The sequence below is a fragment of the Helicoverpa zea genome, chromosome 9 (genome assembly GCF_022581195.2).
Source record: "Helicoverpa zea isolate HzStark_Cry1AcR chromosome 9, ilHelZeax1.1, whole genome shotgun sequence".
Classification (NCBI taxonomy): Eukaryota; Metazoa; Arthropoda; class Insecta; order Lepidoptera; family Noctuidae; genus Helicoverpa; species Helicoverpa zea.
The window spans coordinates 3,163,862-3,189,505 of record NC_061460.1 but is presented as its reverse complement, the minus strand read 5'-3'; the positions used below and the strand labels follow the sequence as shown (position 1 = coordinate 3,189,505).

General features: G+C 35.4%; 1 protein-coding gene across 1 annotated transcript in view; it reads left to right on the top strand.

The window, feature by feature from the left end:
• The window catches only part of LOC124633070, a 97,272-nt gene extending 71,628 nt beyond the window's left edge, over positions 1 to 25,644 (top strand). Inside the window, exons 4-5 of the mRNA XM_047168163.1 lie at positions 2,119 to 2,259; positions 25,359 to 25,644. Of these exons, the coding sequence (XP_047024119.1) occupies positions 2,119 to 2,259; positions 25,359 to 25,623 (406 nt within the window). The 3' untranslated portion in view covers positions 25,624 to 25,644. The remainder of the gene's footprint in view (positions 1 to 2,118; positions 2,260 to 25,358) is intronic.

Genomic DNA, 25,644 nt, shown 5'->3' with positions numbered 1-25,644 from the left:
GGTATATTCTGGCTTATATAAGTCTATAATTGGAGTGCATCACTTTTTATCGCGTTAATGCGTTTGACGACCTCGATGGCGCTATGGTCGCCATGCCGGACTGCCGATCTTGAGGTCCCGGGTTCGATTCCCGGTTGGGTCGACAATTGTGTGATGAGCATGCTTGTTGGCCGTGGTCTGGGTGTTACAATATGTATTTATAAATATGTATATATGTAGCTATATGTAGTTTATCAGTTGTGTTAGCACCCATAACACAAGTTAATTAATAACTTACCATGGGGCTAACCGACCGTGTGTGAAAAAGTGTCCCGACATTATTTATTTATTTAATGCGAATGAAATTCTAATCTGGTTTGCAATCACGCTAAAACCGAATTTTAAAATTGATCGAGAATTGTGGGGTATACAGTCTTAAATTTTGACTATTGTTTGACGCCATTTATTAATTGAAAGTTCTGCTTTCCATGTTAAAAAAATATCATCCCGGAAAAAAAAAAACAAAATTTTGTGACCATCTTAAAAAGTATGTCACTCGATAACTTTAAATAACCTCTCACAAGGTTATTGACTCAAATCTTTCAGTTTCAATCAAGGGCGAATATATCACAACAAGTATCCCGTATCATCTGGCTGTCACACGCGTATTTGAATAGTTCGGCCATTCAGAGAATGCGTTCCTGACACGTCGCGATTGAACTGACGACGTAACTACATTCATTGATTATTGATATAATAATGTTGTTTTAATGCTCCTCAATTGTTAAAACGGTAAACAACCAGCAAAAATATTTTTATTGTAACTGCAACGCCATTGCAAAGTTACGTCGTCAGTTCAATCGCGACGTGTCAGGAACGCATTCTCTGAATGGCCGAACTATAGTCTATACTCGGCTGAATGAACAGTGAGAAAAACAGGGTTTTGTTGTTTACTTTAGTTTCTTTGAGCTGTCTTATGTTGAAGTTAACTTGAGAATGTGAGCTTTTATTATTTGTTAAGTACAGGTCTCTTCAATAATATCAAAATCAACTGCTTTATTTAGGATGGGAAAATGATTTTTACAGGGCTATGTTACAAGGCCATTAACTCTTCTTGAATGAATGCCTTTATCATCTCTTGTTTTAGGTTCAAATAACAGTCAAATTACACTATGCCTTTTAGGGTAACTATTTTAAAATTTAAAGGTAAATATTTTTATTTCACATGATTATTTTATGATTTACACATTTTTATTTATACATATTATTAAATTTTCTCAAGAAACGTCAAAAGCTAGGTGATGCAAATTTTAAGTTTTATTTTAAGCCATGATAAAATGGCTAAAAGGCATTATGCACTGCTTATTCTTTCACTATTAATAACAGATGGTAGCGTTACAATTATAGTTCGGCCATTCAGAGATTGCGTTCCTGACACGTCGCGATTGAACTGACGACGTAACTACATTCATTGATTATTGATATAATAATGTTGTTTTAATGCTCCTCAATTGTTAAAACGGTAAACAACCAGCAAAAATATTTTTATCGTAACTGCAACGCCATTGCAAAGTTACGTCGTCAGTTCAATCGCGACGTGTCAGGAACGCATTCTCTGAATGGCCGAACTATAGTTACATAACTTCACTCATGATGAAAACACTCGAAACGCGCCACTTTCCAATTAAGCAATCAGCTGTTCATGGAACAATTCGCATTCATTTGACGTTAACAAAGCCACAGAGAGCATTTGTAGAATTTGAACTGGCTAGTAGTAAACATGAACATAATTATTAGGTGCTGGTCAATACAGCGTTACAATTAAGAAATAACAATGCAGAATTTTGCAGCTTTTTTAATGCAATAAAAAAGTTTTTATTCCGTCATCCATTCTCCAATTTAACCCACCATGCAGTGCATGATCCAGGTAATTCGTCAGAATATTTAGACAGATTTGTAGATAAAACTGAATAAATAAACTTAAAGAAAAGTTTGACCATTCACGTTATTAAAACGAAGTTATTAAAAACTAAAATATGTTTTAATAGTCAGAAAAGATGTATAGAAGAACCGAACGATATTCTTACAGATTAGTCATAGGTACCTAAATCTGGTTTAATTATCATCCATTTGTTACAGAGTACCAACACCTCGCGGCTCAGTATCTAGCACGAGCAGCACAAGCACCGGCTCCCGCCTCGCCAGGCTACTGACGCAGGGAGTCCGCGGGACTCCTGAGGACATCGCCATGGATACGCCTCGGAGACTCAGTTGGGAACGGTGAGTAAGAAGATCTTCCCAAAATCAAATCATTTAAATATTTACAGCATAACACCAATTTACATTTAATAAATGTTCAGCTTTGTATAAATACTGATAAAACTTATAATCGTAATCAAGTTTATCATAACCAATACTTGTACATCGTAATCTCAACATAAAAACTCACTAACACTAACATATAACTCACAAAATGAAAAGATTTCTGAAAAACAATATTTCTTCTCTTGGACCCATCTTTCTCATCCCTAAGACAAATCCCTTCTTATCCGTATAAATCTAGACAAAATATATTATGCTAACCCTACATTCAGCTTACACAAGTCAGGTAAGACAGAACTAATATTTACTAAACGTAAGAAGGCACTACTTTCAGTAATATACTGCGACAGTTACAAAAAGTCTGTAGACAGCAATATGTTATTCTGTTATTTGGCAATGTAAGAGAAATAACTCGTATATAACTTGTTTACTTGCCCCATTTATTTGCACGGTTGATTTTGTCGGGAAGTCGGAAAAATCGATGTCTCTATGAAGTATGAGCTTGGCTGTACAAGATGTATGAATGAGAGACTCACTGCTCATTTTAATAGTTAACCCAGTTAGGAAAAGGCTTTTCTAATACAGAGAAGAAAAGGTTATGGTCATTAAAGACACAAATATGTTAATACTGGTTGATTCAAAGTTCTGTCCGTATGGCCTTTTATATATAAACTAGAAAAAAAAACAATACGATTGTAATACAATTAGTTCTAAAACTATGCATGGACCGCATCTGTTAAGTTTTGCAGAATGGAAACGGAAACTGTTGAAGTGTCACATCACAAGCATTAATCCTTTCGCATATTTATTGCTACCATATCAGATGTTACAAAATAAAAATACATTGCATTTTTGACAGGTAACGTCGATTACATCGATATTTTATAATCAATTTGCAAGATAACACCATTGAACACTAAACACCTTTTGGTTCAGCCACAGATTATATAATAGTTACTACGTAACAGATAAATCACTCCATACAAAAAAGTGCATACCTACTGTTATAAGCACCTACAAGTTCCCCGACTACCTACAAATTCATAGCTGCGTTAGAAAATGAACCTTAAAAGCTCCAGCGCTCGATTGTTATTTCAATGCGATAGCGCACAGTTCAGTGACCGCGACCGTGCCGACAGCGAGCGTAGGGTTGCCTCTTACAATTAAATAGGGAAGCAAAGTTACGCTTATTTGTAACTGACTCCCCAAATCAATGGAGGTGCCCAACTACTTTTCGAGCACAGAACACGCAAGTATCCTATACTTACCTATTACCCCTGGCACAACACCGCTGACCGCTGATACATACCTACTTAGGTACCCAAAATTGGTTTCTGCGCAGCGATATATGCAATGTTCCAAGCCACCATTTAGTTGGACGAGAACTACACCTACTTATACTCAAAATGTTTTTAGCTACAAAACTCGGTAATCATTGCATGTATAAGTGTAAGGTATAAGTATCTATAATTTAAGTATCTAAAGTAAGTTGCTTATTTTTAAAATGACAAAGAAGTATTTTTACTTTAAAAAGTAGAAACATAGGTATAAAATATTTCTAAATGCCTATACATATATAATAGGAAACCTTTATATTTTCCTACAATAATCACATATACACCTACACAAATCAAAATAGTTCTTCAGTTTATTAGATAATTTTAAAAACCAAATAAAAAATTAACAATAACTGACCTGTCTACATCTATAGGTAAATGGAAAAACGTAAGCTTTATATTTTTTCTTTTACTTGATCTGCAACCAAGCATAGCACATAACTGGCCAGAGGTCGTCATGTTCACAAATAAAAATAATAAACATAAAACGCGCGCGTCGCGAGCGGCTGTTGAAAGCCCTGTGCCGCGTGGGGCTACCGGTAACCCAGCGAGCGGTAGGCATTTATCGCGCGCAAGTACGTCGAGTGACAGAGGCCTGGTTCAGCCTAATAATTATAAAATGAATTACATTATTATACTTCGGCCGTTCAGAGAATGCGTTCCTGACACCTATCAGTTAGTCACGACTAGTGATGGGCACAACATAACACTGAGTTCGTTACCGTTCCTTCAAAATGAACCGCCGCATTATTTTAAGATTATTTTCGTTTTAAATTGGCGGAATCATTTGTTTTATATTTTAGTTATTTAAGTGGAAACCAAAAAAAGGTAATATTCATATAATAAAATTGTTTTATTTATTCTTTGTTACAAGTACATTGAATTGAATGTGCGAACAGAATATTAATCAGACTCCGATTTGCTTGAGGAGGTGGTGTCTTCATCATCATCTTCGCCTACATGTATAATTATATTATTATCAATAACAGAATCAATCCTGATATCTCGGTCTAACAAAAGCCGGGTAATCAAATAAAAACAGATCGAAAACACTTGAAAAACGTGGTCTATGCGCACGAAACGACAACGGACGACTGTTTTAGCGTCACAAAATGGCGGCCCATAACGCCATTTGGGGTTACCATTTTTAATCTAAGTATAAAAATGCGGTTTGGTCATAGTTTTATTTTTATTTTTCATAAAAGTTATAATTAAGTCTTATAGTCCATTATTTTCCAATTCTTAAAAAGAAAATCAAAACGTATTATTTTATATTATAACTGTATAAGAACAGATTACGATACTTGCCTGTTATTTTTAGCACAGCACTACAAAATATAAACCGCTGACATAACCTTGTAATAGCGCAGTATAGATTTAGAAAAATATTGTTTACCAAGTTATTTGACACTCAGTTTGGCACAAAATTATAACATTCATTGATTATTGATATAATAATGTTGTTTTAATGCTCCTCAATTGTTAAAACGGTAAACAACCAGCAAAAATATTTTTATCGTAACTGCAACGCCATTGCAAAGTTACGTCGTCAGTTCAATCGCGACGTGTCAGGAACGCATTCTCTGAATGGCCAAACTATAACAGTTAATACCATACTTCTTTCTCAACTAAAGGCTGGCAACAATCCCGTTTTATTTTAATGGTTCCTTGTTAGAGCTGGAATGCGATTCTCAGGCTGGAATCGCCTTAATCTTTTACTGCACTGAGCCCATGAGCGTAGTGAGCGGAGTCAGGTAAAAGCTATGCCCTATAATCTGTGCTCGCTCCAAATAATTCCTGTGTTCTCTCTTGAATACATCTTTCTTTTAAACTGGCGGTTTCTTGCGGATTCGCCTGGAAAGGGTTTCCCGTACCCGGATAAAATATAGTCTATGACAACCGGAGATACATCCATTTTATAAGTTGTTTTTTTACGTTTATTGAGGGTTACGTAACGATTTTTAGCTCTCGTAATCAACTTATTTGTGTAAGTGTATGTATGTAATGTAGTCCCATCCAAAATGTTTCACAATTAATTTACGTGCACGTTTTCTAACCCCTGCAGACACAACTTTAAACAATGAAAGTAATATTTAATTATTTATTTAATAAATACGTCTTAAATTACGAATTGAATTCAAAAACTCTAAATTAATTCACACTCAAATCAAATTAATCTCGGCCGTAGCATAATTATGAAAATGTCATGCAAATATGAATAGCAAGTTTCATGAAAGCTAAAAATAACTGGGAATACGTAACGAACTAGTTATGCCGCGCGACTCCGCCTACTCAGCCTAGTACATCATTAGTGTGTGACTGGGCTTTATTCAGAAATACTGTAACTGCATAATCCTTATTTTTTGTTCATTACAACCATAGTATTTGTATAAAATATACCTTTATATTTAGTGGTCTTCTTCGATAAATGGATTATTTTTCTTGATAACAAATAAATTCTTTGATAACTCCTCTTCCTTTTGCTCTGTTCCCAATTTTATTTGGGGTCGGCGCAATATGTCATCCTCTTCCATTTTCCCCTGTCACTCGTCATACTGACACTCACTCCCTTCTTATTCATATCATCTTTCAGGCAATCCATCCTTGTTGTCTTAGGTCTTCCTCTTCCTCTCCATCCATTTGCATTCATACCTAGCACATACTTTGTTGCATGCGTATCATCCCTCCTCATTGCATGCCCTTACTATGACAATGTTCTACTTCTCATCTTTGATAATAATTATCAATAATTTTTATATGTACTCCGTTGTTATTTATTTCAGCTTATCTCACTTCTAGACTAGTATTCCTATACCTAAGCACGTAGTTTTTTTTTATACCAATAAAACAATTCGACTATTTTAACAAAATCTTTAAAACCTTCTATCTCTTAAAAGTCTTTATTGGCCTAAATGAAATTAATGTGGGCACGTGCAGACACTTACGTGCAGAACTGTTTCACAAAAATATAGTTAGGAATATAGTTTATTGCATTTACAGTCTGTCTGAAAACGGTCATCTGAATGACTTACAGTCCTCTGCCCTCTCTTCGTAACAGATACTCTCTATAGAAATATAAGTATTATTGACGTATTATTAAAATAAGTGAAACATGAGTATTTACATTTATAAACGTATCTATTTCTATTAGTTTTGTTTTATTTCTGTGTAACGGTTAAGCAAAGAAGATATTGTTATCGGCACGGGTTATTCCCGCTCGGTAACACCCTTTCGTCAACACTGTTGAAGATCGGGAAAAAAAAGTTTCGTTCGTTCGCAGTGTCCATGAATGCTGGTTTTTATTTTTAAAATATGGAAATAAAATGTCATGGATTTTTCAAATGTTTTTTTATGGATTATGTTAAATCTTTTAAAACACAATTAACTAGAAAATAAAAGTTGCCTTATCATGTGCATAATAACCATTTTACACTAAAATAATAAGTAGCGTTCGTCAACACTGTGAACGAACGAAACTTTATTTTCCCGATCGTCAACAGTGTTGATGAAAGGATGTTACCGAGCGGGAATAACCCATCGGCACGAATCTTGAGCTCTGACCTACATCTGCGCAGAAGTGATTTATTAGCAAAGAACCAATCCCGAGTGACGGCTATGATGCGATGCACTGCGGGCCAATCACCGCTTTAGCCCGCCCCCGCGCCTCACTTCATACCGCCAAAGGGACCCAATAAATTACTTCTGCGCAGGTGAAGGTCAGAGCTCAAGATTCGTGCCGATAACTATATCACTTATTAGGCGTTTTAGTTGTTGTTGTAAGTTCTACAAAGAAAATATTTTGTTCAATTTTTATTTGAATATAAAGCATGTTTTGCTAACTTTGTATTATAGAAAGGTTTTCTTAAAAATAAACATTATATAAACCAACTTATAAATATAAAACTACCCTCGTGGTTGCATTGTAATTGAACTTTCCACCCTCAATTGGATTACTTTGTAATGAAGTTGTATGTAACTAAATACTTAAATGTTACGAAAATAGTTTTTATTCTTAGTTTAGTTTGGAGTAAAAACCATTAGAATAGCTGGTTCACCACAACTCTAAAAGTTACCATTTCGTGGTTACTGAACTCTGTTCGGGAATTGGTAAATTAAAATTCAGTTTGCTTTAAGTTTAAATTAATGATGTTTACATGCTAAGGTCATTAAAATATTGATGGTAATTTGCTTTTAGCTTCATTTTCCAGAGAATAGTAAATTAAAAATTCCTACAAAGAGCAAGCTTAAGAAATAAAAGTAAGTACGCTATAGTTTTTTCTGATACATAGATAGGCTATACCAGTTCAAAGTTTTCAAATAAAGTTACTGAAACCGATTTAATGATACCATGATATTATTGAGCCTATGAAAATACATAGGCTCCTTTTCATCCGGCTGCAGAAAGCGCTTTCCCGGGGACGTCGCCAAAACCACGAGGAACAATAAACTAAAGATTTATAACAAGACATAACATTTAGTAGTCAAATACCCAATTTGCAAGACCAACTCACTCACACACAGAGACACACAAACACACACACATTTACACCGTCACTTAATCAGGAGTGCGGTCGTGTTGACTTGGTAAATTATGTGACAACTCCTGACAAGCCAAACGTTTTCCCAGCCACCGAGTGAGGGAGACTTTATTAGTTTTCACTATAAAGTTAGAGTACAATTTTGAGGTTTAATTGATGAACTAGGCTCTTTCCAAAATAGAATTTGTTTTGTACATAGCTGATCCCCGCGGTTTCACCCGTCTCCCATGAAAACTACTTAAAGTGGCCGGGTAAAATATAGCCCATGTCACACGATGATAGTGTAGCTTACCAACAGTGAAATAATTTTTCATCGGTTCAGTATTTTCGCAGCCTTTAGCTGGTACAAACAAACAAACATATTTCCTACTTCAATACTTGTCAACACGCACAAGTAACAGCTCAAAATATCGAACAATACTTTATCAACAAGAAAAAGTATCGATATCGACAATAAGGCCTAAGAGGCACTACGTCATTGTCACTACACAAGTTCCTCAGTCCCACCGGTCACATTTAGCCTCTACGATTAATGTAGCCTATTTATTCGTTGCTACGCCGTAGTCGCTACGGTGCTACATGCTACGCGTGCTACGGTAACAATGCTACGACGATGTAGCTCGGAATTGGAAGTTCGTGACTCTGTTTTGTGTAAGCTTGAAAACGTGGGCTTTATTTCTTGGCAGAAGGAAATATAGTAGGGTTCTGAAAATCTGTGAATGGAGAGAGTTTCAGTCAGTTTTATGGAGATTGAATGTAGTGTAATAATCTATTTTGCGTCTATAAATGCCTATTTGTTAATTTACATTGGGTTACGCCATTTAACTATAATGATAACCCAACCATTTTCAATTTCCAAATCGCTGATTTTACCAATGAGTGCCAAGTTCAAGGCTAGTTATGGTTTAATTATCATTATAGCTAAATGGTGTAAGTCAGCTTATAACTTTACTTGACTATACAATCACACTATCACAGTAAAGAATCTGAATACTCAAATGTTTCCCATGCTCGAAAATTTAAGCAATTAAAATATTTAACAACGTAATTGAAAAACAAGCAGCTGTCCATTCCTCACAAATCACAACCTCCATTTAACAAAAAAAAGATAGGTACTTATACTTAATCATTCCAAGATGGCCGCTAGCCAAGTGTCGCGCACCTGGCGTCACCTGCACTTCCGTATAGCTGTTACACTCGCAAACGAGCTAAACGTCCCATTTATTTTAATATAGGTATTGCTTAGGAGGATCTCACACTGCCACGAGACGTTATCGCATCTGAGAGGGCGGTGTTTCAAATTTTCCAAGGTGTAAATTCTTACACTGGTGAACTATGTAACTTGTGTTAATTTTACCAACAACTAGCCGTTTTCCCGCGGTTTCACTCGCGTTCAGTGAAAACTAATGCCCATCCCGGGGTAAAATATAGTCCATGTTTTTTGGTAACAGGGAAACAATTTTTCAAATCGATTCATTAGTTTCGGAGCTTTTGGGGTGCAAACAAACAAAAAACTGTTTTAAAACCTTTATTATGTTAGTAAAGCTTGTCTATTTTAAACAGTTGTTCATATCGTATGTCAAAATCACTTCTTTTTAACTATTGGACCGCTTTTATATTTTCTCTGTAGGCTTTCCTACGGTATTAAGATCGAAAATAAATATTAATTTGTCTTTACAAAACGACCTGGATAGTCTGTGATTCACCAAGAGCAAATGAAATAACACTTAACGTTTTTTCACTTCTATAAAGAGGACCGTTATTTGTATTTATTGTTGACGAGCAGACTAATCGACGCTTAGTTGATTGAGTAATCAAGTAGAGTTAGTTTTTATCTAAATCAGAACACTTTCGAGTTTAATCAGGCCTAAGTTCAGTGATAACTTAAACATCCGTTTTTCTTAAAATAACTGTTTACTTTGAAACTTGAGCGTAAAAATTCATACTAAACAAATGTTTTGAGAAAATTGATGTTTTTGTTGGTGGTTAACTTGGTAAATAAAGATAAAGTAAATATTTATGTTCTAACAGGAACCAAAAACATTAAGTTTGATAATTAACTGGAATTAATTAAAATATTGCAAAATTACATTATAATATTATCCTTCTTTATCGGCCAATAACAAATTACTTGCACAAATAATTTCACCAAAAATCGAAAGTAACATCACCCAATTTTACCAAACCATTTTATAAAAATAATCCCTTACTTAGTTTATTTTTCCCTACCGTCTCTCATAGCCATTCGTCTAATATACCTTCGTAATTTATTCAGTGGTCTGAACTCAGCTTCTGACGTCTGACCTTACGAAACTGAATGATGAAGTGTTTTAAAAACCTTGGCATATTTAAAAGCTTTTTTATATATCTTGGGATATTTTAAAGGCGATCATCATCATCATCATCATCAGCCTATCGCAGTCCACTGCTGGACATAGGCCTCTCCAAGTAGTATTTTAAAGGCGATAAAAAGTAGTAATGTAAACAGGTTTGAAATGTTAGTTATTAATAAACTCCGGATTAGTTAGGCACTCAACTTTGAATTTCTACGAAATGATAACTATTAGTTAAGAAAATACTGCTATTCGGATAACTTTGTTATTACATATATTGGTTTAAATACATCATTGGCATCCGTAGTAGTTCACACCCTTCATTATTCTTCAGAATTAATTTTCATGCTATGCTAAACATTTCGATAATTATGTACTCCTTTGAACTCTATTAAGACTCCATTGCTATTCAAATAAAATTAATACTTTAGAAGAATGCGTGATTTGATTACTTTAAAGAGTTACCTTATCTAAGTAACACAAAGTTGTTAGGAGAAACTAGAATGAGTTTTAGTTCCAAACATCTGATGCCTTCCCATTTTTACCTTAACAGTAATCGTCGTCAGTTATGAAGGACTACCTATCGCAAAAAAATATAATAAAAGTCTCACTTGAAATATTAAAAAACACAGTTTTAAAAACAAATTCACATTTCGAGTAATTTTTCAGCGTCTACCCACACGCTCTCAAAACGTTATTTAGGCTGTCAATGTATTGAGTTAAGGCGCACCCTCGCGTCGGTTGATTGAAGACGACGGTGGCAACGCGCCGTCAATTGACATTACACGCGTGACTAGACACGGTGGTGTGGCACATGACTTATGTTGAGCTGTTGATAGATGAGAAGGTTTAATTTCGGGTTTTAATAGAGCTGTTAAATACTTTAAAAGGCTAATCGACATGCTATCGGCAAATGAATTATACAGCATCTTATTTCTTCAAGAAAGATTGGCCATTCATACTTCTCAAGTCCAGGTTTCTTCACAATATAAGTCAGTGTTGTATTAGCATCTAAAGTAGAGAGACTTAACGCTTTGAAACTCCCTAGACTTTTCAGATCCTGCACTTAAGTACGGTACTTAGGAAACAGGATCTTTTTTAAATCGCTCTTCTGTTTCTGAACAAAATACTGTTTTTAACACTTTTAACACTGAACCTGAAAGATATTAATAAACTTAAACAATAGAGCATAAACAATGACTTCGAACATACCTCCTTCTTTACAAATAACCTACCTACCTACATATCTACCTATACATACAAACATAATCACGTCACATTGACCATCTCGGTAACAATACATAGTGACAAGGTAACCCGAGCTTCGGATATCCTCTAACGAAACAATAGCAGTGCTGATAAACAGGTCAGCCTCTAACCAGCTAATGGGGATGACGTCATCACCACGTGTCCCCAGTGACCTTCTGTAGCCATTGTCGGGTAATCGGGTAAGGAAAATGGATTGGATAATGCTGGTGTTTAATAATGTAGGGGAATGGATGGGAATTTGTTTAGAAGAAATACAAATGGTTCAATTAAAATAAAAAACCTGTAAAAAATACTCGTTATAGGCCACAACGCACCGGCTATTCACTCTAAAGAGATCAGCCAGTTGCGCGGTACATATTATAGTGCCCAAGCATTTGCACAGACACAGGTGCACTCTCTGTTCACTTACACTCAGAGTCCGATAGGATGGCAAACCAACAAGACCGACATTTCTATTGAATGTCAAACAAACGAGGATTATTTTGGCATTGAAATAAACAACTACTTAATTACTTATTTATATAATTCAACAACCAACATGACCCATATCCTTCACTTAAGACTTAAGAAATAAGAATGAAGACACATCCTTGGCCTCAACATTACACAAAACACTATATCTAGCTTAGAAATACAAAGAATGTGTTCTACTTTCTTCACATATTCACTACAAAATACCATAAACCTTGTTTGCATAGAAATAATTTGAGCTTAAAGATAGAGAAGGCTTAAAGAAAGAAGACCTTGACCGTTGTGAATGTGTGTGATGGATAATTTTCCGACTGACCTTGGAATGCATTTTATCCATGCTTAAAGCGGGTGGCTCTTTAAGGCCTCGGCCTCGAATTTTGCGGGCAGCGGGGCGGCAGTAGCGGCGGCGCGGGAGCGGCAGGATCTTACGCGTATAATCAAATGGACCGGCCCTCGAATACAGCGGCGCGGAAGCGGGCAACGAGCGGTGCGCTCCAGTCAAGCGGTGACCGCCCGCGCCGCCGCCGCTGCCGCCCCGCTGCCCGCAAAATTCGAGGCCGAGGCCTAAGTAATAAAGTCTTAAGAGCTTTTGATATCAGATCGTTGTTGAAGAAAATGTAATTAAATGTAAAAAGAATGTTAGTATATTTAGTGGTAGATAAGATCACATTGATAATGCAGTAGGTAAGTTACCTATGTATATTGTTTCGTTAATATTTTTTTTTCAGATGTGTTACTAATGTAACACTGAATTATTATTTTTAATTCAGGCCTGTGTAACATAGTGTACATAACATAATAAATAATAATCTGTCGTCTACAACGCCTGTGTGGAGTGGCCGAGCTGACCGGGACTACGCCTGGAGGACGGGAACTCGCCAGGGAAGTGTGGAAGGCTAGACAAGTGCGCAACGACCTAGGCCGAACCTTAAATTAGTTATATACCTGCATATTTAAAAAAAATCTAAACCTAGTTTTATTTCTCTTCTTGTACACGTTCTATATACGTGACACCTGTAGTTTCTGAGATCATTAATGATTTTGAAACATTAACCACACAAAATAATTGTCTAAATAACGACGAATAATCTCAAAAGCAAGATGACCAAAAAGTCCTAAAAAATTTTTACGCTGAATAGCCACTACATTATCACACACATAATATAAATTAATGAGCTGCGTAAAGCAGTTGTGTGTTCACGTGTGTAACGCGAGCTGACGTCACGTTGGCAATCGGACGCGTCCGCTGTCGCGCACTGACGCGTACACGAGCGCTGTCCAATACTCGTCTGTGTAGATATAGCCTTATATTGTAGAACATTGTAAAGCGATATTGTGTTTAGGATAAGTGTGGTTTTGATTTATATTATGAACAAGTTTGGGGTTGTAGAAGTATGTTTTTAGAAGCACGGAACTCTGTGAAATTGGAATAAGATAAAATCTTAAATTAATACTGCATATCCTAGTATTACTTATATTACATTATTAGTCAAATAATTTCAATTAATCAGCTGTGTGTTCACGTGTTTAACGCGGTCTGACGTCACGTTGGCAATCAGACGCGCCCGCTGTCGCGCACTGACGCGTACACGAGCGCTGTCCAATACTTGTCTGTGTAGATATAGCCTTATACGAGTATTGCAGCTGTTGGTCAGAATAGAACATTGTAAAGCAATATTGTGTTAAGGATATGTGTGGTTTTGATTTATGTAATGATCCAGTTTGGGATTTTAGAAGTTTGCATGTGTTCAGATGCAGAACTTTAGAGTTTGAAGACATAAATTATTACATAACCAGCTGTTTTCCCGCGATTTCACCCGCGTCCTGGGGAAATCTCTTCCCGTATTTGTATAAAATAAACCCTATTTTACTTGGAAATAGCGTGGCTTTCCGACAGTTTTTTTTTTTCAAATCCATTCTGTAGTTTTTCCTTTACAAACAAACGAAACAATTCATCCTCTTCATTATATTACGTATAGATTATACATAATTAAAATATAACTTAACACAAAACTTAACGCAATTCATGGTATTATGAAACTATTAAGTTACAGCAACTCCAGAAGCTAAGCATAATTAATTTCGCAATGCTCAGCTTTCTTGAATTTCACTTACTTTTTTCCAACTGCGGTGGAACTAAGAAATTCCCTACGTTTTAATGCAGGTCAACTAAATACTTAGTGTGGCCTGCATTACTGCTGCATTTCTTAGAAAAAGGTTGCCAAGTAAAAACTTCTTGCTGTAGCTTTTAATTTAGAGTTGCTTTAAAGGAATTTGTTAGAGGAAAAAAACATTTTGCCTTTTTCTTTCCTACGTACTTATACATATATGTAGGTACTTTACTATAATTATTCGTTAAAAAAAATATTCGTTAAAAGAGGCATTAAAATCGCACCTGCTTTGTCAATAAAGTTTAATAAGGCCCCAAATTTATTTTCAACTCGTAGCATTATACAGGGTTATTGGTAAAACACTAACAACCTTGCAGGACTGTATTACTAACATCATAAACTACAACTTTAGTTCTATGACTTTTTATAAAACATAATACATTTGCCAAAAACAAACCTACAAGATTTCATTGTTCTATCTAACAAATTTCAACTCTATTTTGCTGTAGAGATAAAATTTGCACGCCCCTACCATTTCTTACCAACTAAAGGCCCGATCGAGACCAGTCGATTAGTCGACCTTAGAGTGTAAGGACGAGTCGAGATTATCACAGTTACCCGAGTTACAGAGACCCGAGCCCCGCTCCCCTCCGCTGTCTTTTGTACAACTGTTTACCTAACTAGCGCTTTGTCGACTTCGTAAATTTTAGAGCGTACAATTGAAATATTTTAATTTTTGTGTGAAAATTTGATGACTCTAAAATCTGAGAATTATTAAAAGTCATAGAACAAATGTTTTAGTTTATGATATTAGTAATATGGTCCTGAGAGGTTGTTAGTGTTTTACCAATAACCCTGTATATTTACTAAGTCATGCCTTCATCTTATTTAGATTTATTTTCAATCGAGTTCCCACAAAACCGCAGATTCTTATTTTTGTTCAGATGCTTGTTTGCTATGTTCTAGATACAATCAATTACATAATTCCCCAAACTGAACTTATTTAAAACTCTTAACTCTGACTAAAATAAAAGTACTTAACTATTTCATAATAATTACACTCACATATAAAAAAATATAATCGTCTTTTCGACGATAGTAACACGTTTCCCAGCTGCCACACATTGACTGACATAACAAAGTTGTGTGAAGTTAATCAATCATTCTTCAGAAGTCGACTTCATATATCAACTTAAAATTCCGAGTCATCTTTTCAATATTGGAAGAAGTTTCCCTTCGACGACTAAAGGTTATTGGTAGGTTATGAACTCAATTTTGGAACTTTGGCCTAAAATTATATGAAAAAAGATTTTTTTCTTTAAGTTCGCGTTGAATCTTTACGAACATTCTTCAAGCGTATGTACCAAATTAGATTTTGTATAGATTATATTGATTCGTTGATTTACGGACGTTTGTGTAAGTGCAAATCAAATCCTCAGAGGAAGTACATAATATAATATGAATAAAACCTTTAACTCCTACGAAGTATACCACTTTGTGTTGCATATGTGATTTCAATATTTCAAAGCAACGAAAGAACTGTTTTCGCGTACTTACTGTAAATAATTGACACCACTGTATCTATTAAAGACGCCCAAAAGAAATAAATTAGATCATGTCATGAAGTTCCCGAACGCACACATTTCATTCAAACCAATATTTCGAAGTTCCCAAATGCACCTGCTCAACTCAACAATTTCCAAATGATGAATAAATAATGTCGGGACACCTTTTCACACACGGTCGGTTAGCCCCACGCTAAGTTATTAATTAACTTGTGTTATGGGTGCTAACACAACTGATAAACTACATATAGCTACATATATACATATTTATAAATACATATTGTAACACCCAGACCACGACCAACAAGCATGCTCATCACACAAATGTCGATCGAACCGGGAATCGAACCCGGGACCTCAGATTCGGCAGTCCGGCTTGGTGACCTTTGCGCCACAGACAAATGCAATTTAAACTTGGAACACAACTGGCAATGACAGTGTTTTTGGCGGGAACTTTTTCAATTTCGAACAGAATAAGCCGGTTGAGACAGAATTGGGAACGGAACGTGTAGGACATAAGGCAATGGAATCAACATGTACTGCCAATCCGGATATTACAGTGAGAACGTACGTCTCACGTGATTGGGAGTCAATCTGAAAGAGATTTCTTTTTTTACCTTCAGAGCTTTAGGATTTCAAGTAGTATTTATAGATATGTGGTTGGAGTAAAACAAGCTAAGTTTTTTTGTAATTTCGTCATCTGTAAAAATACTTATATAAATTGTACTATTCAGGCATGAAAAGAAGGCATTGTAAGCTATATCAAATGCATAGGTAGGCTAGACGAAAAAAGCGGACTTCTTATTGTAGCTGAATCAGAGCTTCGAATTAAAACCACAGAAATATTGAACCCAAACTGCACAAAATATGCTCAAAGCATAAATCGAAGCGCATCGTGAACTATTCTGTAGCAATTTCTATGCAAACTATTTCAATGCAGAACGCAATATAGCGCAACAATGCGAGCACCAAGAATGGCAGTCTCTATGGCTTTGGCAACTTCTGAATACTGCTCAATCTTATTGACATTGCAAGGTATCTGAGAGAGTTCTTGTCAAATGACTTTGCCACACTAAAGGCCGATACTGAAGGTAGAAGAAGTTCGAGTTTCGAGTGTTCAAGAAAGGTGGTTGATATACGAATAAAACAAACCTACGGAGTTTTGATAATCACAAAGACTTTATTCATGTCTCTTGTCATTTAAACATCTTAGGCAATCGTTACGATTAGCTCGAAGCCAAAAAGTCTTACAACCCACTCTGATAGACAGTTGCTCCATGGGAAATACTGGTATTGACTCAGAGGTATCCAGTACGACAGGAAACCGACCCCAAGATCGTTGGGACAAGGCTAGACAGATGATGATAAAATGAAATAAAAGTGTAAAACTAGAAGTTTGCTTGCATTAGATTTCATTACGTATTCAGCTCATGTAAAGGCTAGCTAGCCTTAGCGGAAATCTTTTCATAGCAAACTATTCATAGGCATCCAGCATAATCCGTGTTATAGGAATAAAGCGGAAGTATTTCATACATCTCGTAACGAACACCATTTATTTTTATGGAGAACCAATTTAGGTTTGAGCCAAATTATGCAAGTTCTTTGATAGGTCTCTTAGCAAATATTTTAGGCCAATTATGTTTTATTTATCTATTAAAACTGCCTGAAAAGGCAGTTGAATTTGCCCATAATAAATTTCTTACAGATATTTAGATATTCACATCACTATAGTACGTAATCAAATGTCGTGGTATTACTAGTTGAATTGATGAAGTCATCAAATGATCAACCAATATACCTCTACATTCACTTAGTGGAATACTAAAACCCTACCTCAAAATCTATTTCCTGAATAACATTTTCCTAAACCACAAACCCTGCTTTAGAGATGAGATAAACAGGACAAAATCGACGGACGCTATTTACAGGAGCTGTAATTAACATCTACAGTACTCATCTGCTTAGAAATGACCCCAATCCAAATGAACCACCTAATTTGAAACGAATCATTGGACCCAACTCAATGTTTGACCAGAAGTCACCTCTTTTCAACTGTGCATGTGTTTGTAAAGTACCTATACATACATATATGTGCATGTATGTGTTGTGTGTGTGTGCGTTATCAATTTTAACCTTAATTATAAAGTTGTGTCTGTCTGAGGACAGTCGTTGATCTGTCAACCTTTGACCTGGTCTTTTTTAATTGTAAGTTTTTTTTTTGTTAGCTTGAATATAGGAGTTAAACTAGCTTCCAAAAATGGTTCCTTGGAAATGAGTACTTTCCGAATACTTTGCACATCAGGATGAACTTGACATATGCGCGTTTAAACAAACAAAAAACTCTTTAGCATTCTAATATTAGTATTGATAGGTAATATACACTGAAGTTCGCTGAGTCCTCTCTTTTTGCTACTCATTGCGCATTTGTGAACTCCATACTTTTCAATTGAGTTTTCTCCCATTTCAGTCAACAACAACAAGAAAATTACAACAACATCTAATTTAATTCTTACAAATTAATTCTACATCCACCCAAAATATCTTTTGAACCAGTACACGTACATTCACAATGAAAGCAAGAAGGTTGATGAAAGTAAGGCCATATGGAACTCGTCCAAAGCATAGACAAAGTTTCTTCTTTTGTCGACGCAAAGAAAAGGTTTCATGCGCGAGTCATCTCGTTGGGGAGTAGGCAGAATGCCAGGTTGCCTGAATAAGTGTAGTAAGTAATACGGCTGTTTTTTGAATTGACGTATGTCATTAGGTTTTTTTGGTTCGCTATTCTGTTGGTTTTTTTAGGTGGAGAAGGATGGTTACAAAATGATTTTTTTATTGTATAAAGTTTTAAGAATCATGGTGTTTTCCGATTATTATATTTGGCTTTACCTATTTAAAACTTCATAAGTATAATCGACAAAATGAAACATTTTTGATCGGTTTGTCTGAAGTCAGGCAACAGTATGAGATTAGATTTTTTTCGTGATCCGAGGGAACTAAGTAGTTTTCGAGATCTAGTTATTTAAATCTGATCAGCAATTAGGTATGAAAGTGCAAAATTATGGATTGAATGTCGGCACGACAATTTCGTACTAATAAATCTAAGTTCGGATAAAACCACACAATGTATGTACATACTGAGAGAGTGTTCAGAACCGATACATCGGTGCTAAAATAGTAAAGTTTGAGACAGCAACAATCAAAGTTCAGAACTATGCTCTTACACACTTTATACGATTTCCTTCCTTGCTCACCTTTGTTGAGATTCGATAATTATAGAGGGCATTGACCTCCATGTCTTTTGAGAAGATCATTGATTTACTGATGATAATTGATGAGAGTGCTTTTAAACTAAAAAAACGCATGCTCATTCTAGGAAATTATTTTAGGAAAATCATTGTATTCACTTATGTATAGGTTTTAAAATGTTTTGTTATTTCGCTCATTTATTTAAGATTTTTTATTAAACAACAAAAACGGCCAGTGGCCAGTTACATTTGTTTCTTAAAAAAAAATACTTTCACTCTCTCATTTCACAGTACTCTAGACATACTGACAGTCTCTATACTTAGGTACATTTTTTTATTGCAGAATTTGACCCTTGTAGGTATATTCTGCCTTACTGACAAACTTTGCTTTTGATCAAACAAACAAGAGGAAACAGAGAAACTCCAGCTGTTGCTAGACAAGAAATAATGATGCCTCAGGGAAATTGTACCGAATTCTTTTTAATTAAGATTGTATTACTGATGCAAATTAATCTACCCTGCAGAAAAACTGACGCAAAAAGCGAGGAAATTAGCAAATGCTACTCAAAGGAGATTTTATTTAATTCTTTAAGTTCAGAGGAAAAGGCTAGCTTGCATTTAAAAGTGGAACTGAAAAAAGTCGGAATATTTTTACTTATTCTTTTCTTGAATTGAATTGAGATGTCTCTCCATTGAATTTGAACCACATATTTACACAATCAAAAAGGAATATAATTTCATCAGATACCCTACTATGTTTTATCCTAGTGCGTGAAGTAGCTCCATAAGTAGGTTTTGGGTGAAACCACTGTTTGAAGCTTATTTATAATAGAATTAGTTACATGGTATTACGGTAAAATTAAACATGTACCTATACCACCTACCTATCACATATTTCATTATAATTCTGGAGTTTTCACGCCCATTTTCCTCAAAACGTGCGGCATATTAGGGGCAAGAAAATTAGGAAAGAATAACTCTTCCTGCTTATTTCGTTTTCTTTTATCGTTTAACCTTTTCAAAAGAATTGCTATTTTATTTTAATGAATTTATTTAGAGAGGGAGGATAACTTACACCACAATTGCGGTTTTGTTGGGAGGGAAAAAAAATACACTGTTATCAAAAAAAGTTTTAAGCCGAGAAGCCGAGAAGAGATACACTTACGCCGTTATATTGGTTTTACACTTCCTTAATATTATTTAAATGTGATTGGCGCATTACATATGAAGCAGTAGCTAGTTCTAAGCTTATAAGCTGCAACCAAGTTTTGAGAGCAATTTTGAAAGTTCCACCACTACGATAGACGTTGCATACCTAATATATTATTCTGACGCACCTATTAACTGTTGCAGTACCAAGTTTTATCAAAATCCATTCAGTAGTTTATTGCGTTTAAGTGAAAGCATGAAGAATGCATGATGCATCCAGACAGGTGGGCCAATGTTGTTGCTCAGTGGATACCACAGGATGGCTACCGCAGACGTGGTAGGCCCCGGAAGAGGTGGCGTGACGATCTGGACGCCTACAACCCTGACTGGTGGGAGAACTCTAAGGATCGAGAGGTGTGGAAACAAAATGGGGAGGCCTTTGCCCAGCAGTGGGACAATAAGGGCTTAGAAAAAAAAAAGTGAAAATCATGATTAAAGGGAGACGATTATGTTGTTTATTTTCTAAGTACATAACACCCTAGAAATAAATCTTTTTACCTTAAAAAACACAGTAAGCAAATGCCTTTACCACATAATATGATATTTTCACAAAGAAATTGATAGCATCTCACAGATTCAATGGCGGTCGGATATTAGTTTGTTATCTGTGGTCGGGTGACAGTGAGCTGATTGGCTGCACAGATTGGATTCTAAATTATAGACTGATTCTTATGGCGAAAAGTATTCTTAGAAAGCGTTACCTTGTACGTGCTGTGGCCGGTTTTTGTAAAAACAATTTAGGTGTCTTTTGCGGTTGATAGCTTCGTCGTCTTCAATATAACCATATTGTAACGATTACTGCATAACTAAATTAAGTTTGTACTCATCTATACTCTAATTTATTAATCTTTACTAATATAATAAAGAATAAAAGATTTTTTGTTTATTTGTATCGTAAAGCGAAGCTGCTAATTTTAAAAATCTATTGACAGAAGCTTTGCTATCCCTGAATGATATAGGCCATATTTTATCTGAGTGCTGTAAGTATTTTGCACGGAATATGGGAAAAAATAAAGGTAGGTAAGTGATAACAATTTTTATCCAGAAATTGCGACATTGAACTTATCTCTTTCAATGCATTGACCCCTAGATTTAAGTATAAATACAAATTGTTACTTTATCCCAAAATGGCATTAACACGTTTATCGTTAAAATCTTAAAGTCCCAACACTATTAGTTACACACATTTTCACAAAACCGTTTCAGAATACAAATGGTGTTTGCTAACTCCTAGAATACCCGCTCACCACAAACTTTTAGTCGGCCGATAGTTTGATCGGGCGCTTGATAAGTAAGAATATGAATGGGAGTGCGCACGTAACAACGATTGAGTATTTAACCAGTATCAGACCACATATGAAATATATGGTCTTATAAACAGTTGCAAAGCTGCCTACTAACTTTCTTAACAATATCACTCACACACGCATGTGTTCGATGCGCGACACTCAGTACTGACAGCACCGGTAGCGCGTAAAAGCTCGTCGATGCACTACGTGAATAACATTTTTACGAACGTTACTAGATACATTAACAACTGTACATAGGTACATCTTTATTCTGTGATCAGAACATTTATACATCTTTATTCTGTAATCAGAGCGACTAAAAATGTTGACTTGACTTTTTTTACTAATCCAACCATCGGATCAATTGTGGACCGACTGTTTAGTCTGCAGTCTGTCTGCACTCTAACTCAGAACGCTCTCACAATCTTGAACGCTGCAATTTTAACAGCTTTCTAATGGAAAATGTTTTCAAATGCATTTCTGAGGCTTTTGTTGAAGATGTATTCTTGTCGGTTTATTTGTTCGTGAATGTTTAATGTCACTTAAAATGGGACTTGTCTAGGACTCGTTAATAAACCAATTTTAGAAGATTTTAAACTTGATATTCAGTTGTAAGAAAAAAATAACAAAGGATTCACAGACATTAAAGGTAAATGGGTTAAAAAGGAATTATATCTAGATGATCAGTTTTTGTGGAACAAGTTTACCTACTACAGACAGTAAAATAATAAAATAAAATACTTGTAGTATTACAGATGTACTCCATTTCTAGTCTAAGTGGTATTCTTCACATGCAAGCACCACATATACACTTTTTTTGTAATTATTATCTTATTTTAATAATTGATTGTTCTACACATTATAACTTCGTCCAGTCTCTAAGCAGAAGAGTGGCGCCTCCGAGGCTGTCCTTCAGAGCCCTTTGTACGTCCCACGCTAATGACACGGATAACCTATTAGATAATAGATGTAGGTACATAAATATGTAGGTATGTATGGCTGTATGAAAAAATAACAAGCAGAAACAAATGAAAATCTACATCATCCGATGAGAAAAGTACCTACAGGGAAAAATATGTTTCTAATAGGGTTTAAAATCAAAATTGAATTGATTTTCAGGTTTATAGGGTGTGATGTGCTTCCTCTAGAATTATCTCATGTTTGACTTAAATCAGAACATATCGCAGGCATTTTATAAATGTCCGTACGTAATTTTTATCTACTGTTTGCTAGAGCGAGTAGACCAAAAAAATCATTTTGCGCAACGCATGACGACTGATCAATGAAAATAATTATCATTCACATTGTGTTTGACCCAAAAAACCCATTTAGTAAAATAAATTAAATATACTTCAGCTTAGCTGGTGATAATTTGTACTAGATTAAATACTTAATTACTTAACAGTCTACTGCAATACCGTTCCTATTTGTGTTATTTCTCACACATTTTCTGTTAGTAACACTTAGCTAGGATTATGTGATTTCTTGGGGAAAATGGCGTAGGAGTTAGTGATTCATTATTTTGTAGACGTAATAAGTGTTAGTAATTGCGTTTAATCTAGTTCTAACACTTTAGGCCTCTTGTTCACACACGTTTTGCTGTTGTGAATATCTGCAGTACCTAAATACGGGAGGCACCACAGGCAATTTTATACGGGTTACGATAAAAACGCACCGTAAGCAAGAGCATTTAAAATTCTTCGTCTATTGAACATATCATTACTAATCGGTATTCGTATCGAAAATAAGAAAGTAAGCCTGTTTGTCCGTCACGCTATTATGCCAAAACTACTGAATCTATTTAAATTATACTTGGTACACACATAGTCTAGAGCTCGAAAAATACAGAGGCTAAGTACTTCTTATCTATGTGCGGGAAATAGGTCCCTTGAGATGAGCTAGCATATAACCAATGTGAAAAAGAGCAAAAACTTAAGTCGACTTCGTTAAAAATATGTACCTGGTAGTTGTCTAGAAAATACATATTTAAAAGAAAAATATAAAATGCAATTTAATGTGTAATTATAAAGTCAGAATGCCAAGAAAGGAGAAAATAATTAAGTGATCAAGCTTCTCTTAATAAATTCTTCAGTTCTAGTTTTTGTTTGTTTGATTTTTAATAAAACATCTGTTGACTCTTAAACTATGGCTAGGGTTGGCAAAACTTACTCTGTAAGATCTAAGCAACTTTTTCTACTGCCTGAAAATTAAGTAAACTACAGTGAAAATCTAAAAAAGTGTTTCATTACAAAATACTTAGACATTCGCGACATAATAGTGGAATGGTTTCATAAAGTTGATCTCAAATACAATCACGAATCTGAATCCAAACACGTAGGTAATTAATAACTATAACTGAAAATAAACAAAAAAGTAGGATTCTTAAAACAGACCTGAAATAAAAACTACACCTGTCTATAGATCTATGGATATCTACAGATTTTGACACAAAAAAAAACATAATGTATAATCGCAGTGTAAACCTCAAAAAATTTCAATACAAAAATGCTGGCAAAAGCAACCCTAAGAAAGTTTTATTTCGATTAAAATGCAAATGGGGCGGTAAACAGCGCGGGCGTCGCGACGCCGCCTTGCCGCGGCGCCTCCACAACAAATACTAAAAGTATATCATTAATTTTAATTTACATTTGATGAGCTTGTAGTGTTATTGAAATGTATAGTTTTAGAAGTGAAAACTGTGAAAGTTCAGAAGTAGACGTTTCTATTATGAATTAGGTATAACTTGCTGTTACTGCGCGTCTATGCGACAACGCCCGTGCGGAAAACCAGCGGAAAATCCGCTAGTGTCAAAGCTGTACTACTGTACTTAATTCTGCGATTATATCGGTTAATTTTGCCTTCGCTTTCGAACTTCACTTGTTTAGAACATCATTCATACAAATGTTGTTGGTTCACAAGATACAAGCGAACACACACATTCATAAATAGCATAATATTAATATCACCACAAACACGCTGTCAGAAACAAAATCAACCTCGTCTCAGAAGTTTACTTATAAACCTCAAACTTTACTTAAAGATAAGCACTTTAAACCTTTGTTAGTGCAAGTTACGAATACAAGTTAACATATACTTACTTACTTACAAAGTTATTGAAGTAATCTCGTCAAGTTACGAGTGTTACACTTCCTGGTTTGAAGCTCTGTTTACTAAATTATGAATTAATGTTTGCGTAGGACGGAATGTATATTAAACCAAACGTAATTATAATTTGTGTTATTTATTGTATTTGTATGAAGGTTGTCATAAAAGTTAAGGAACCAGTCTGTGTCTCTATACAGCGTTTTCAGGCGTTTACTGAGCCTCTACTAATTCGCTTTAAAATAAAATTGCGGCAGTCAAATTATTTTTTTAAACAGTTATGCAGGATCGCAGGAAAACATATAATATTAATTATAACATTGTCCAAATGAAAACCCTATTTTTTGTTATTCCCTTTCTCCTTTAATGACCACATTGTTTCTGTCAGCATATCCTAACTGAACATCTACAAGCCGATGGCTGTACCAACCTCACACTTTCCCAAACTACTTTATTCCAATAGACAAAAAACCTGATGCCACACGATCCGATTGAAAAATACCAAGTGGAAATTCCGATAGTGTGAAAACGCGTTACAACACATTCACAACACTATATTCAATAAAAAAAACCTGTTTCTTGTTCCAGGCGCGAATCAGGAGGCCAGCTGCCTCGCTCAGCCAGCATAGACTCAGTAGTTGAAGCAGCTATCTGCGCCCGTCACTCCGAGCCGAGCCAGCCCACCACATTACAGCTGCCGAGAGCTGACCGCGCGTTCAGTTTAGCGTCTCCAGTGGTTGGCAGGAGAGCGAAGACTCAGAGAGGACAGGCTGGTAAGTTGGAGCGATTGTCATTTGTTTTTTTTTGTTGTTGTCTGTCCATGGATCCTTATGTACTGTGTGCCGGTATTTAATTGTGATTTTATGTAATATTA